At 42.2% G+C, this 16989-nt stretch overlaps 1 protein-coding gene across 1 annotated transcript in view; it reads left to right on the top strand.

The window, feature by feature from the left end:
• Positions 1–16989, top strand: part of arap2 (ArfGAP with RhoGAP domain, ankyrin repeat and PH domain 2) — a 115211-nt gene that overhangs the window by 75731 nt on the left and 22491 nt on the right. The window contains exons 15-17 of the mRNA XM_061066277.1: positions 6070–6214; positions 12121–12223; positions 12819–13017. Coding sequence (XP_060922260.1) covers positions 6070–6214; positions 12121–12223; positions 12819–13017 — 447 coding nt within the window. The remainder of the gene's footprint in view (positions 1–6069; positions 6215–12120; positions 12224–12818; positions 13018–16989) is intronic.

Genomic DNA, 16989 nt, shown 5'->3' with positions numbered 1-16989 from the left:
AAAACAAGAAAATGTTCCTTAATGTTTTATTTGCACTTAAATCAAGGTTCAACTTGTTTATTCTCCACTTTTGTTGTTGTTCTGTCGAGTTGTGTATCCGCTTTGCAAGATTAATTCAGGACAAAAAAAAGAACCGGGTAGAGGGAGCGACTCATGCTCCACTCAGATACTTCCCTCTCTGGGCTTGTGAGAAAACAGCGGGCGGCTACTGTCTGAAATCTTGAGTGGCAGCGTGGACATGGCTCCCCCTTTAATTCCTAATTAATTTTGTCTTTTCCTAATCAGCAACGATCCGTTTTTCTTTCTCCCGCCCGCAACAGTAACTCTTGACTGCCAGAGAGAGAGAGAGAGATGAGGGAGGAAGAGGGAGGAAAGGAGGATAAAAACGGGAGGGTTGGGTTTGTCTACAGAGGAGGCCGAGAAAACCAAGTGGAATTATGTAAACATTTTTTTTATTGAGGACACAAATCTAAGCCCGAGTGAACAATTCAATTACAGCAGCTTCCAAGCCCGAGTCAAGTTTTTTGATAATAAACCCAAATCTTCTTTATGGTTTCTAATGAGAATTAGTTGTCAGGGAGAATGTTAAATGACTGGAGCTTCTAAGTAGTGACACTCGTGTTATTCTGTTTTATATTTAATAAGATGTACACAAAGCCTATTTAAACAATTTGAGGGAAATGCAATATGTATGTGGGAGTGTCTCTGCTCGTCTAAATGCGAGAAGCCCAGTTGCTGCAGCCAGAAACACACGGCAGATAGTTTTTTTTCCTTCCCTTTATCTTTTGGCATATCTGCCCATTCCTCTCTGTAATGAAGTGGGCTGTAATGCTGGCACAGACAGATCATTCAGATTCCCTCCAGTTTCTCCGTTTCCATTTCCAGCGCCTCTGACAAGCTGTCCGGCAGACGTCTTCATCGCAGATATTTTAGTCTGATGGCGAGATAGGCAGGAGATTGGCGGAAAGGGAGAGAGAGAGAGAGAGAGAGAGAGAGAGAGAGAGAGGTGGGAGAGCGACCACAGGGAATAAAAAGTGAGCTGCTGTTTCGGTGCATACTGAAATGGTCGTGATAAAAAGTTCAGGGGGACTATGAGTAAATCTGGGGGAAAGTGCAGTTCAAAATAAATCTCTAGAGACAATTCAGTGGAAACTTTTGACTTTGCACATTCAGTCGCTGGAACGATTCCACAGTTTAATTGCCTCATTAATGACGTGATTGGTTTAACCTACTTGTTCGTCTCACATACTTGGAATTTAGCGTATTTACCGAAGTGCAGAAGTGAGACAGGAGGTGCAGAAAAAAAGGATAAAGAGGAAGAGAAATTCCGAACTATAGATTTGCACAACTTATTTTTTTCCCATTGGAAAATGCAAAGCGGGAATCTCACTTTGGCATACGAGCTAATTGGCCCATTTTATCCGGTGGAGTCATGTGCCACAGTTGGCTTCCGCTGGCGTTGTCTCTGGCGGCTGGTTTGCGGACCCCCGTGGAGAACGGCTGGGCCACGGGGCCATTGCTATGTGTGTGTGTGGGGGGTATAGCTGGCAATGGACGCAGCTGCCTGATTGTAAATCAAGCACTATTGTCGCCATCATTTTGCTCATGCTTGTGTACAAACGCTAGCGGTAGCCCACCCACTGAGGAAATATTGAACCATAAACAAAGAAGGAAGATGGAGGCTTTGGGATTTGGTCGTGTGCAGGTTCCCGTTTCCTGGTGGAAGACCTTGGGATCCAAAAGCATTCACCGCTTGTGTGAGGACGCAACTTGTGCTACGGATTCCAACACAACTGGATAATAGTTGCATTCATCATTGCAGCTATTCCACATAGACACTGCCGCTAAACTGGTTTTATCCAGGGTCACATTGATAGAACTTTTTGTCTGGTTTTGTCGGTTCTTTCACTGTCAAGGCTCCGTGAAAATCTTTAATTCCTCTCATCATCGCTTCTTCAGTCTTCTCCTTAATCTAGAAAATCCCTCGTATTCGTTCACATTCCAAAACCCAGAGGAGATAACTGTATCTGAAATTACATTTGTCAAACATTGGTCCACCTTTTGGCCCCTCTTTAAATCATTGTGCATGTTAACACCTCATGTGGGTGTCCCAGCCGATATGATCAGAAACTGGTTGGCTGAGAACTGAGTTAATTTTGTGTGTCCACGCCCTCTGGACCCAGGATCCCGCAGCAATTTGCTTCCCGGATTCGCACTGGGACTTTTAGCGTCTTTGTCCTTGGAATGGAGAACAAATTTAAAAACATGTTTTCCCCTATTGTACAGTGGAGATAAAATAATTTGTCACTCGAGAAATAACGAGATCACAAAGGTCAATCGCAAAATATCCTCTGGTGACCAATAATCCTTGTAATGAGGTCTAGATTTGCTTAAAAGGGAAAAGGGGAAAGGAACTAATTAAAAACCAGATTTTGCTGCAAAAACCCAACTCGACAAAATCAACATTTTAGCTAAAAGAACAACAACTAGTATAAACTGTGCATTTTGAGTTTAGTTTTCAACAAGTTTAAGTCGAAATGCCTTTTGTCTGACTTGATTGACACCTTCAGCAAACCTCACTTTTATTTAAAAAACTGAAGGTGAAAGCAAATAGATTTGCTATTAAATAGAGTGTGTATGGGAGCTGATGTTTATGATATTTCAATAAATAAAAATATGAGCTTCCGGTGGCACAACATTGATAAAAATCTATTATTAGGATTCATCCAACAAATATTTGAACCAGATAAGATAAGAATCCATCCAAGAACAGTCAATACATTTCCATTAAACCAAAACCACAACCTCATTTGTGTGAATATCAGGGAATCACTGAAGTGAGTCGGCTTAAACCTCTGGGAAACGTGAATATCTGTCAAATTCTGTCTTTACCTCCAATTACATCAGTTACATAAGCACAACTCCCTAATAACCTCTGCAGCCGCAGGAACCGTTTTAAAGCCAAACGTCTGGATAATCAGTGACATTACAGCTTTCATGCAGCTCATGATAGCAATTGACTTCAATTACGAACTCTGGCGGGCCTCTTAAGAAGACTATTGTGCGACTCCCACAGATTGTGCGAGCCAAACTATTCCGTTATTTCCCCATCAGAGGTCGAACAAAGGGAAGGAGAAGCAGAAATTACCAGAAAATATGGTACAAAACAAGAAGGTAACTGGGCTCTGGAGGGAAATGATGGACGTGACATTTCCAGCAAAACCTTTGCAATCCGGAGACACATTAGCAACAGAAGTAAAGTGCGTTACGCTCTTTTCTGTCACCAGGACAACACAGGCGTCCTGTCAGAGAGATTGGACTGGTAATGACTTAAAATACCACAGTCTCTCTCTTTCTCTCTCTTTCTCTCCCACACACACACACACACACACACACACACACACACACACACACACACACACACACACACACACACAAACTTACCACACGTACACTTGGTTTCCGATGGAGACGATGAATCTTCAGCTGCTGGAATAATTCATTTCTTGAAGGGAAGCGGAGGTCAAAAGAGTTTTATTCTTTTCTTCCTTAAATGCCAACCAGATATTAGTCATTTTGCTGTTTTAAAAGCTGTTTGCAGAATCATGTCCAAATAGTTTCCTCTCTTTTCTCTTTTTTTACCCGGAACAGAAAAGACAAAGGAAAAGTCAGAAAGAGCCGAACAAAGAGGCAACTCGCGGGTGAATCGAGCGAAGCTGACATCCTCCTCTCCTATGCTTATCACATCTTTCCCTTCCCTTTTAACAGCCAGTTGTAGACATCATCTTTTTTTATTGGAACTATATCTGTTACTTCAGAAACATCTCACACTTGGCAGAGGAACGCACAATTAGCATATTCATGAGACAAATACAGCAGAAACTTTGGAGTCGCGAGCGACAGGGGGTGGTGGTGGTGGGGTGCTCGGGCGGGGGTGGGCTGCTAGCGTGTGTGTGTGTGTGTGTGGGGGTGTTTGTTGCGGAACAAAAAAAAAGCAGATGGTAGGGTGACTTTGAAAATCCAAAATTAGGTATGTTTTCATGAACTTCATGCTCATTGGCTATGTAAATCCCAGAGTCAGACACTCATGAAACACAACGTTGTGTGTTTTACAGCTTTTTCCTCCGGGATCATGTTTGTTGATTGAAATCTGTTCAGTGCTCGGAAGTCTCTCATCTGCCTCTTCATTCTGCACGTGTTCCGTCACGTACAGTTTGCACGACTCTCGTGAAACGGAAAGATGAGGCTGCAGTCGCCTGATTTCGGATTTTTGATGTGGACTAAATCTTATGATCTTAAACTGAAAAGATTTGATTTCATAACCGAGACCTTTTTATTTTGGAAGTTTGTAGTTTTTTACAAATCAGAGGATGTCATGTTGTTTCTTGGATGCTGATTCTCGGAGGAGGTTGGATTTTAAATCCTGTCATTTAACTGGTGTAATCTCTTTTCATCCATCTAATTGGGTTTTGCATAAAAATGTATCAAAGTTAATCACATTATTTTAAGTCAAAGGAGACAATTTGTTTTCCCCTGTCCCCTAGTGTATTATATTGTTTTAAAAGGTTAAAACGCCCAAATTCTGGTGTAAAGGGAGTATCTCTTGCTCCTGAAATTCCTCATCAGTCGTCCATTCTGCAGAATTGTGATGTCACAATACCTGACATTTGCATAATGCACGCTCAACTGCTCGTCTGCCCCCCCCCTAACAACGCTGGCATTTCAGTGTTCCAGACAGAGGCGGAAAGGAGGAGCTGCAGCAATGTACAGTCTCAGGAGAGCGATGTGTTTTCTTTACAGCTGAGCATGTAAACCTTTTTCAAGTCATAACTCAAAAAATAAGAGCCGGAATATGAGCATATGTCTCTTTTATCTGCACACCCCCCCCCAAAGATGTCTCTGAAACTGCTACGTCTCCATACGTCCACACAGATGAGTGCACAGCCTCCTCTAAGCTGTTTGAGCTCGTAGAGAGTCATTAGCTGTGATGAATGTGGCTGGAGTTGTTCTTAGTTGTTTTATTTCTATCGCTTTACAAACAATATCCAGTTTGGTAAATGTCAGTGAGTACGTGTTCGGTGCTGCAGCTGTTATCCGACTGCAGGACCTGTCACGTGAAAGTGCACGAGGAAGAGATCGAGAAACAGTGTGAAGTTTACATCAGGTTCCAAAATGTGTTAAAAAAGGGCCACGTTTTACATGAGACTGTATATTTAAGAGCTGAAAATCAACAGCATTTCACTTGGATTGTGACTAGGGTTGCAAAATTCTGGGAATATTCAAAGTTGGAAACTTTCCGTGGGAATGAACGGGAATATACGGGAATTAACGGGAAATGTTGTGGGTAATTTATACTAACTGTATTTACCTTTTCATACACAGACATAAATATAAACATTTTGTTTTGTCATAGGCTGATTTGAGCCCTGAGGAAACTTTGGGCACTTGACTATATGCCTCTGCATCGTTGTGTAATTCTTAACATAGGTCTTTGCACATTATTTGCAATTGTACACAGCCTTTCCTTCTACATTGGATGGGGTGAAATGTCTCCACACATGAGATAGTGCACGTGGCATTGTTCTGTAGAATAAGATGAGAAAAAAGTTTGTAAAAAAACACTAATGCAATGCCAGAGATATAAATAGTTAGCCAAACAATTGGAATCGTCTGTAAAAATGTTTTACAATTGATGGATAAATCAATCAATCAATGGAAATAGGCTAGATGAACAGATGAACAATCCTCAATCAGCATGCTAATATATTTTCCCCAGTTATATCATCGAAACTTCCCTGACTAGTCCTGCACACTACAACAGGCCTCAGTAGCACTGCTGTAGCGTGAAGGATGCTGGGAGTTATCTGTGCATGTGATGGAAAAATGCACAGTGGAGGGTTGAAACGTGCAGTGTGTGCTGCTTTCCATACATCTTTAAAATAGAGTTTTTAATGATGTTTTTATTGCTCAGCGTTTAATTTGCATATTTTGTTAGTTTAGCACAATTTTCAAAATTCCCGAGGTTAACTTCTTTGCAACCCTAATTGTGACCATGTATATGAATTTCAGACATGGCTCGTCGCTGGTGCACGTTGGAGGGCGGCTTCCTGAGCTACTACGAGAGCGAGCGGAGCCCGGCAGCCATCGGTCGGGTGGACGTCTCCGCGGTGGTCAGCCTGGCTGTCAGCAACACCGAGACCATGACTGGAGCTGGGTATGAACAAACACACACTGTATAAACACACTCAACACTCTGTGTCCATATTATTACAACCAATAACAACATATATACCTCTAAAAGTTGTTTTTGATGCTTTGTAGATATTCTTTTTGAATCAGTGGCGTTCGAGGTGTTACATTTTTAACTGTAGAATCGCAAAAAATTGAGGTTAAACCTTTTAAAAATCACCAAACTCAGACTGGCTATGGTTATTAGAGTATGAATATTGATGTATCACATTTAATATTAATCTAAATCCAGTGCATTAAATTGTAATTTACACATAAATCAAACTTTACAGCTCTGCAGCCAGGTTTTAGGCCATTCATTTACACTCGGTATTAAAATTAGCTCTCACACACAGACACACACCCACCCATTTAAAATGATAAATTATCATTTCCTTTACTAAATCATAATTTATATGTGATCGCTGCACCAGCTTTGAGGACACGCATGTCAGAAGCGACACAAAGCTGCTCATGAATGATGGATTTCCTTTAATTTGGCAAAACCACAACGTTCTGCATATTGTTGTATTACAGAGCATCAACCTGATTAAAGGACACACACGTGAAAACACACACACAAACATACACAAACACGTGAATAAAGCTCAAAACAAAACATGTCTCATTAGCATAATCTTAATTTGTGCATTAGTCAATTTAACAGAACCTATCAGGGCTTCATCGGTGCCATGTTTCCTGTTTACTGAGGCGAGCGGCGCGTCTTTAACTGCCCCTCCCTCTGCTCGCCATGCAGCTCCACCCCCTCCCCCCCCATCGCTCTCTCCCCCCCTCCCCCCTCAGATTACGATTGAGTTAAAAAAAAAAAAAGTTGCTCTGCCGACAGAACTTTCTCTTTATCTCCTCTGGAAGCGATAAAACAAAAAAGGAAAGAAAAAAATGCACAAAGAAGAAGCAGATGTCTCGATCCTCTCCCAGCTCCCACAGGATCGCACATATGTATAAGTCTGTGTGAGTGTGTGTGTGTATCCGTTAGTGTGAGTGTGTGTGTGTGTGTGTGGGTCCGTGTGTGCGTGTGCGCCAGCTCCTTAGTGAGGACTCTGATAATAGCTTATGATTAAAGCATAAGGCAGCTCCTTAATGACGGCAGCAGATGTTATGAAGAGGGAACAATGTTTTTTATTTTGTGTGTGTCTGTGTGAATGTTGTTCCTACAGCTATTAGAATCACATCTGGACAGCTACAGCTAGGACCTTTCTAATGAGGGGGACACATGCGCTCGGCCGTGAGAGGTCCCGGGATTACATCACACACGCTCTATCTCCACACGTGCCATTTGGAGCCGAGGGCGTTCACACCCCCCTCGCCACAGGTTCACCCCGGGAATTATTTCCCATGAAGCACCAGTGGATTTAACTCTCACGTTCTCCCGGGCGTCCCCTCGTGGCGAGCGCCTCACCTTTCCTGCCGCCGATGAATATTAACGTATATGCAGATGACACACTCCTACCGAGCAGCCTATCGGCGCCCAGCAGGAGGCCGTAGGTGTCGCTTCCATTAAGGCGCAGAGTTTTGGTAATTTCCACCGTGGCAGAGGACACAGCGAATTACAGAGCTGCCCCCCCGCCCGGGACGTGTGAATATTACAAACGCTCTCCGAAGGAACTAATGTAAAGTCAGTCGTGTTGGCTGGTGATAAGTTGAGTGGTTCTCGGGACTTTTTTTTTGTTTTTATTCGTGACTCAATTTTGACTTTTCAAAGTCGACTAAAAACCTTGGAAACAAACCTCCCTGCTCTTTTACTGTTTTTCTTTTTTTTCTCGTTCTCACCGTCTCTGTCTCGCACGCCAACAAGAATAGTTTTTGTCTTTTAAAGACTTGTTAACTTTGCCAGTCAGGTGGGTTTTTATATAACCATATATATTTGAGGGCTGGGGGAATTAAGACTTTTCTCTCAGCACACAAAGTCCTTAAGGAGAAAAAAATAAAAGGTTGAAGGAGAAACTATAGATAACTCCGTGCATGTTGAAACCACAGGTGAATCCTGCAGCGGCGCACTCCTCCACAAGGAGACGACTCTGTGAGCTCTGACAAACTTTACTCTATAACAAAAAGTTTATTTTCCAGCATCTAAATAAGCACAATCTGGAATTAGAATTTTGTTATGTTTAAATCTTGCCCAGAATAACAACTAGTGTCTGTTTTAACCTCCATCGTTTGCAGCGAGATGGGAAAAACTGATTTGGACAAGTACTGCTTTTTACACAAATATGTTCAATCAGATAAAGATGAACACCAACAAAGTTTTGCGCAACTAGAGATAAGTGCAGATTCTAGGAGCTGCAACACAACAGTGTGCTACTCACAAAAACTTTATTACCAGATTTGAACCTGGTCTAAGTTTACACATGTTGTATTCTGGGTTTTAGCTCCATATCAGAGGTGTTCTCTCGCCATAGTAGCACATTAAAACGTATTATCACATGACCTCGATCAGACCTCTCAGGAGGCATGTTACCTTTTTACTATCATGATTCCTTAAATGTCATAAAATCCCAAAATGTATCCCCTGCACACCTGTCTGCTTTAGATGTCCATGTACACTCTTAACCAGGTTTCTTATAATTTATAATAGCAAGCAGTCCTTGAAGAAGATCATCAAGCCTCATTAAAAAGCCTTAAATTGAATTTACTCGAGTCTTAAACGTATTCTCCTGCCTGCCGTTGCCAGTGATGTTTGCTATGAACCGTTTGTGTCTGAATGGGGGAGATGTTTCTCACCTATAAACTAAAAAAAAACATGATTGCTTCACCACTGTGTTGTGCTGCAGGAGGCTATTTAATCCTTTATAGTGGAGGGTGAGTGAGCGTCATGAGACCTGTAGAAAACCCAGTCTCTCCTGTTAACTACAGAGCAGAGGAACGGGATTCTCTCGTGTTTGGAAACTGTGGATTTGAAGAAAAGCGTGTTTATAAATAAATTACTTTTATTTGATCAATTAATCTATTTATTTTAGGCCATTTATCCTGGCCCACAACGAACTTATATCATAAATTGTACCACCACGAATTGATGTAATTTACTGCAGTGAGAAATTATTTATTATACGTAATGAAAGGAAGGAAAATAAGAGGAAGTGAAAGACAAGAATCTAAAGGATGAGTAGAAAATCATACATGAGTTTCTGTATATGGTTAATGTTAAAGAATCTTCTTCTTCTTCTTCTTCTTCTTCTTCTTCTTCTTCTTCTTCTTCTTCTTCTTCTTCTTCTTCTTCTTCTTCTTCTTCTTCTTCTTCTTCTTCTTCTTCTTCTTCTTCTTCTCTTGCTTCATTTGTTTCATGCACGTCCTCACTTTATCACCTTTCACTTTGCTCGTTCTCTTTCTCCCTCTTTCCTCTCTCGTGCCCACCCCCTTCCTCCATCCCTCTCCCTCTGGGACCCCCCCCTCTAACAAGCGCCTGCCCACCTGCAAGGGGGGGGGGGAGGGTTACACGAGGGCACACAAACACCCGTGTCTCGCCTGTTCCCCTGACACGTGTGAGTAGAGCGCTGCCGTGACCCCCGGTGACACGGCACCTTAAACACCCGGCGCTGTAGCATTTAGAGCCTCCCCCGCCGCAGCGTGGCGATGGAGAAGGAGCGGTGTTCAAACCATTAAGAGAGTGATGCTCTGACCTCTATACCTTCACTGGGAGAAAGAGAGAGAGAGAGAGAGAGAGAGAGAGAGAGAGAGAGAGAGAGAGAGAGAGAGAGAGAGAGAGAGAGAGAGAGAGAGAGAGAGAGAGAGAGAGAGAGAGAGAGAGAGAGAGAGAGAGAGAGAGAGAGAGAGAGAGAGAGAGAGAGAGAGAGAGAGAGAGAGAGAGAGAGAGAGAGAGAGAGAGAGAGAGAGAGAGAGAGAGAGAGAGAGAGAGAGAGACGTGGAGCAAAGACGGGAGAAGAAAGACCAACAAAGATTAATAGCTGCCTTTTTGCTTCTGACAGGATGGATTTCATCTACAAGTGTGTGTGTGTGTGTGTGTGTGTGTGTGTGTGTGTGTGTGTGTGTGTGTGTGTGTGTGTGTGTGTGTGTGTGTGTGTGTGTGTGTGTGTGTGTGTGTGTGTGTGTGTGTGTGTGTGTGTGTGTGTGTGTGTGTGTGATTCTTTTATTTGTTCAGTGTGTATATACAGTCACACCGTTCACACACACAATTTTATATTCAAATACCAGCAGGGTAAATGTCTGTATATCTACGTGACCGTATCACAATCCCTGAGCAAAGCTACTTCTATAAGTTAAGGTTAATGTATTTATACATAGATTATAGAATTAGTTTTCCACTTATATTTCCAATGAAAGAAAAACTGTAAGAGCATTCAGTAAAGATCCTTCCTCCACCAAGGCCCTTATGGAACCACGTTGAAATTCACTGGATTTTTTTTTTTAGATCTGCACAAGAATACACACACTCATAAAAATCAGTCGCCTTAATATGCCAGATTATTTCCAACAAGATCCATGCAATAGGGTCCAGACAGATATTGTTAATAAAAACCTTTAGTACATTTCTGCTGAGAGGATAACGTTAAACATTTTTTTATTTTGAGCTCCATGTGAAGGTGACAAGAAAATGGATTCAAATCTATTGTAAGATGTTTGGGTTGAATTGATACAAAATGTGCGAGTGAGTCAGTAAATCTCTGGTTTTTAAAGTTGCACCTTGGCCACAGTTTCTATTAAAAAAAAACAGGATTTGAGTCATATTCCTCCTCTGAACTCTGGAGCAGATGTGCAGAGCTGAGGAAAAGAGCAAAAGGATCGTTCCTCTCTCTATTCGTGGTTCTTTCATGTGGATAAACAAACGGGAACACTACCAACGTCTCCTCGGTGAGACTGTGTGAGAGTCTGCTCCTCTCCTGCTCCTCTGTACTTCGGTTTCCTAACACTTCAGTGGAGATCAGTAGCCAAACGACTGTAGTTGTACTGGGAAGTCTCCTGCTGTAAATCCATGTAATCGTGCACATGTGAACAGAATATTACTGAAGAAGAATATATTGCCCTGTGACCCCGATCATACTAGACCAGAGGTCTTCAACAGGGGGTCCGTGACCGCTAGGGGGGCCGCGGAGGTACCGCAGGGGGGTCGCAAAATTGTTGGTTAATTAGACAATGCTTTTTTTTTTTATTTAAATGTCTTTAAATACAAATTAACATGAATCCAACATATTATTGCGAACTGATAAATGGAGGCAGAAGAAGTTATCTTTCTGTGTATTATTTGACTAGCTTAGTATCGATTGCACAATAACAGGGTAGCTATGTTATACATGGCACTAGGCCTAGTTTAATAAAAAAACACAATTTTAAACAATATATATATAGTAAGGGGTCCCGGCTTTATCTCTCCATCAGTTTGGGAGTCCTTGGCCGGAAAAACGTTGAAGAGCCCTGTACTAGACATTAACATGCATCTTGGACGTAGCTCTAAGTACATCCTTTGTGTTGTTTTGAACACTTTCTGATGCTTAATCATGGCAAATTTAAAGAAGTGGGTCTATTCCTCCAAACCAAGTTCCCCATGATGGTTGTATTATGTCTCAATTTACTTTTCAAGATGTTTAGACGCTGTGAACAAAGGCAGTGACATTTTAGTTTGACCCGTGGCCTATCTGCGAACATGGAGGAGGCCGGGTTTTATTACCTACAATGCCTCCAAGCCACCAGGGGGTGATCAAGAAGTTTTGGCTTCACTTTTGGGGCGTTGTCATGTCATCCATGTTGATATACACACTCTTATGATCAAGAGTTATGGTACATACATTTTTGCAAGTTTACTTTGTCGCTTGAAAGTATAAACTGTGTGCATCTGTCTTTTCATTGTGTGTTCCTGTTTGTGTATGAGAACACTTCACACTGCAGATGTTCATCAGTGATCTTGTGTGTCTGTGGCAGGGCCGTGTTCACCATGGAGCTGTACCTGCAGACGGAGAGAGTCCTGACTGTCGGCGCCGAGACGCAGGAGACGCAGCACGACTGGACCCAGGCGCTGACAAAGGTGACAGACTTTGCATAAAACTCACACTCACACACCCGCTGCCATTGTTTCTTTTTGCAGGTTTGTTTCTCACTTCTAGTTTCAAAAGAGAACTTTGCGAAAGTGCAGAACTCCACCTCGTACTTTTATATTCACTCCTTTGCAACACACACTGTCCCCCAGTGAGCCCCTGTGCCTTTCCCAATAAGACAAGGGGTCCTGCTATCTTCCTGCCCATGCCGACAGGATCTCGTTATAACACCCAACATATATAAGTCCCCGATTCCCCTTTTTATCTCCGTAATCCCCGGTAACCCCGTGGTAGACAGTGGAAGGTGCAGCCGCATTAGTCCGTATGCCTCTCCATCTGTACCACGGCCCTTCCACACCTCCGTACTTCGATTTGAATCGCACAACAATGGCCAGACTGCTGAGCAGGAGGGAGGGATGTACGGCTGGAAGATAATTCAGCCAGGGACCGAGAAATCGGGCAAAGGTGTTTACGCCTCGAAGAAGAAAGCGGCACCTGTTGTTGTGTCGTCGCGAGGTTGGACGTGATAAAGTTTCTCGTTGTGTAATTGTGAAAGTTCTTAATTTCCGTGTGTTCATCTCACAGTGCTTCGTCCCGTCTAAAGTGGAGGGCCTGGTGCAGAGGGACAGCGAGCTGATCGGGAGACTCTACTACAAGGAGGGCCACGACCTGTACTACTGGAGGAAGGGCTGGTTCATGCTGGAAGGCTCGGCCCTGCACTTCAGCTCGGGAGAAGAGGAGGACGAGGAGGAGGTGCTTCATCTCAAACGGCTGCAGGAGCTCAGTAAGAGGGTTGCCCATTTTGTTTTTCTTCTTCAGACCGACTCGTCGTGATTTGGAGCAAAAGGACATGGCGAGATAATAGACATCTCGGCCGTTGGATTAAAGTTCAGCACATTTAATGTAACATTTTGAAAGAGCAGCATTTGTTTTTGGATCTTGATGAAAAAAATCAGGTAAATCAAGATTCAAGATTCAAGAGTTTATTATCAAATGCACAACAATAACATTAAGCAGTCGCTGGCAATGAAATGCTTCAGTCAAATCAGTAAATGCAACTTGGTGCAGATCCATAGAAAAACTGGTTCCGTAAGTCAAATGTTTTTCTCAAAGTACTTTTTGGTCCAAGGAATAAAAACGTATCTTCTGACTTCTTAAAATATCAGGGCAAAGTTAAAAAGTTCCATTAAAACACAACAGAATTACCCACATCTTGTCAAAATGTGTTTGCGAAAGCAGCTAATTTGTCTTTTTGTTAACAGCCGTGTTCTCACACACTCTCCTGACAGGTTCGCTCCTTTTCTCTGATTGTTCCCCCCCGCTCGTCGTGTCAGTCTGTGACAGACGCTAATGTTTGGTTGGCTTGACAGATGATTCTGTCCGAAGTCAGTTGCAGTGCTGACGACGTGTGGAGACAGTTTTTCTTCTTCTCCTGGATTTGCTTCCTCCCTGGCAACAAAAATACAACCCTAAAAATCTGGTAATTTACTATTTAGAGGCATAAAGAAACAAGCTAGTCTACTAAATGTCTAAAAGTAGATCTCTTAAATTAAATCAAGCATCACTTCTGACTGCTGCTCTGGACACGCCACCATTCATGTTTTCCCAGCTGTCATTTTCTATCTGCTTCCACCACTTTATCATGAATCACACAAGTGGGAGGTATTGAAAGGCCGGTGAATCGGGCCGCAGCCGCCATCAGGGACGAAAGGCTCCAAAGTCCACGCACACTTTGGCAGATGATAAAGATTTGGGCACGTTTCAGTCGATTACACGAGTATGGCGTGCGAACAGAAGCAGGGCAGAATCATCAGATCTTTTTAATCCATTTACAGCTCCACGTGGATCAAATTGCGCAAAGTGCAGCCCGGTCCGCTCACCTCGGGCGGGATGACGGACTGCTCATCTTTTATATCTCTTGCTTTTCTCTCAAAGCATATTTGTCACAGCCAGGGAGCCGATGGAGCCGGAAGGGCCTGTGTTTTGTCAGTAAGGGTTCTGGGTTCTGGAGTGCTGAAAGGATTCCTTTAGGGAACCAGAGTCTGTGACACGGGATTAACTGTTATTTTCTCTAACGGTGACACCGCCACATGAAAGGTGGCCCGTGTCGCGCCGAGGGATTTAGATAAATTCACTTTTCAATTAAAAATCGCTACATGTCTCCCACATGCATTAGGAGTTTATTGTCAGTGAAACACAGTCTGTTCCTGTTCCCTCAGGCTGCGACAGGAAGTGAGTGATCACTTCAAAATCTGGTTTCTTTTTTTTATTGTATCCTTAATTGCCTTGTGTGTCATTTATTGTTTTGTCTTCTTCAACCCAACAACTAGGACACTTTTTTTAGAGCCTTAAGCACCAGTTCAAAACATTTTATTTATCTGTGTCGATTGTTCAATATTCATTTCTCTCCCGGCTGCGTAGCACTTTGAAACTTTGTTTTTGGAAAGTGCTGTATTAAAAAGGAGGAAGAATCTCCAAATAGCAAGGGTGCACCACTTGTCAGATTGACTTCCTGCGGCCTTGGCGGTGCACTTGAGAGAGGAGTGATCTCTTTGTGATGTCGCGTGTGAAGACGTCTGCCGCACAAATAACTGGATCCAAAGTAAAACGAGCGGATAGTGACAGATACAGTTGGATCATCATTAACCTGTCACCGGGCACAGATCAGCCTTCCCACCCGGAGACAAGCGCATTAGCTCTGAGGGCAATTTCCTCAGTGGATTTCTCTTAAGGGAGTGGATAGAGAGAAAGAATCATTTAAAAAGGTCCGGAACATCTGTAGAGGACATCAGATGAGCAGGTGGTCCTTCATGTGTGGTTCAGGACACGTGCGTCCCCAGACCAGCTCCTAATGTGGTCGGAGGGATCTGAAATGCATCCTCAGTGCATCTTGGTTCATTCACATCTGGACTTGGAGCTTTCCACTTGAGATTGGCTTATTTAATACAAAAGGTCTGACTTTTCAAAATAAAACTGTTTTTTAGATTTTAGAGTGGTGCAACCATGATCCCTTGATGTGTGAACGTGGATGTAGTGAAAGATGTGCTAATGATTGACATTGAAAAATAGTTTTAACATTTGCATTTGTAAAAAAAATGTTATGGAGGGTTACATCTTCTTTCAGGTATAACCTTGGTATTCAGGCTTTTCCTTTGGAGACGACAATTAATGTGTATTTTCAATTTCTAAGATTTTAAATTGTAAGTGAGGCATTCAGTTATTTTATGTTCCAATTTATTGCTATTTCCTTTTATATAAATACTAATAACGGCCTCTGAAATTCTGTATTTGTGTCACATCTTCTAAACGTGTCCGACCAAATCAATAAAAGTCGCTATCACACTTACAAAAATAGATATTCACCTGGTTCCCACCCATGAACTTTGGATCATTAGGGACAAATGTTGCTCATAGAACTGTCTCTGCTGCTCTGTTTTATTTATTCAGAGTTTATCACGTCGCTGCTGTATAAACAAAAGTTAAAACCTCAATCCCCCTGATTGTTAGAAAGAGAAATACATAATGAAAATCTCTTAAAAGACGTTCCAGTACAAATTATGAAGAGAACAAGGCCGCTGACTGGGTTCCTTATCACACAAGCATATTAAGTGATTAAAAACAAAAAAGTCCCAGTGAGCTGTAAGATGGATAAAAGGGGTTTTTGTTGTGTGTTTGTTCAAACCACAATGACAAGTGTTTTGCATTTACCTGATAACACAGTTAATAAACCTCTCTCATGTCGGTTCTCTGTTTTTCTTCTCTTGTTGTTTATATCAGAATGAAACGCCCGTGCCCTTGAAAATCTGCCCAAGAAAATAAAAAAAGCTAATTATTTGTTAAGAGAGACTTTGGGGAATTAATGTTTTTGCCGTTTAGCTCCAAAATACAAAGGCTTTGTTTGCCAAAACACCAGAGTTGTAATGTTTTTTTTGTATTTCTTGTGCCAGTCCTCCCGTCCTCTTTTGTGACAACAATCAAATTAAAAGTTCTGTCGGTGGAGATTATCAGTACGTGTGTTTATTAAAGAAGCACGTGCAGAGGTGGTGGTGTTTGATGGAGGAAACCGAAAAGAGTACAGGATCCAGTTCAGGAAGCAAGGAAAGAAAATATTTCTGCAAATCATCTGAATCATCCAAATTTAAAAGTAGCGGTGAAAATCCAAGTTCAGGGGAGGTCAGGTAAATATGGAGCCACCAAAGTTATCTCAGCTAAGGTCACTAATTAATCTGTCATATCTTGTTTCTTTAACCCAGACAAAAAAAAGAGTTAAAGAGACATGTTAAGGTTTAAGCCAAGTTAATTAGCAGCCGCACAAATAAAAACCTCTCCTGGCAAGAAAGCTAATAAATGCATTTCCATAAATCTTCAACCCTGGTAAAAGCCTTGTATCATTCCTCGTTATTTCTCTTACATTCTGCACAGGTAATTATTTAATGAGTTTACAATTCCCCCCCGAAAACACTGTGATTTTAATTGCAGTCTGCTTATTTAAGCACGACCAGAGGGATGTTGAGGATGATGAAAGAGCCAGATGTCGTCGCAGAGAGAGTTGTGACTCTTCTCGCATCTTCTTGTTTTGAGTGTGATTGTCGCCACAATCCAAGCAGTTCACTCTTCCTCCCTCAGCATGTCTGCTCTTATAAAAGTAATCACTAATGTCTATATGTATTGTGCAGTGTGTTATTTGCCACTATTGCCATAGAAACATAAACGAATGCTACATAAGAGAACCGAGACCTTTTGGGTGACAGTGGGT

The sequence above is a fragment of the Limanda limanda genome, chromosome 22, assembly GCF_963576545.1.
Source record: "Limanda limanda chromosome 22, fLimLim1.1, whole genome shotgun sequence".
In the NCBI taxonomy this organism is placed as follows: Eukaryota; Metazoa; Chordata; class Actinopteri; order Pleuronectiformes; family Pleuronectidae; genus Limanda; species Limanda limanda.
Note: the sequence above shows the minus strand (reverse complement) of the source record. Positions and strands in the feature narration are given on the sequence as shown.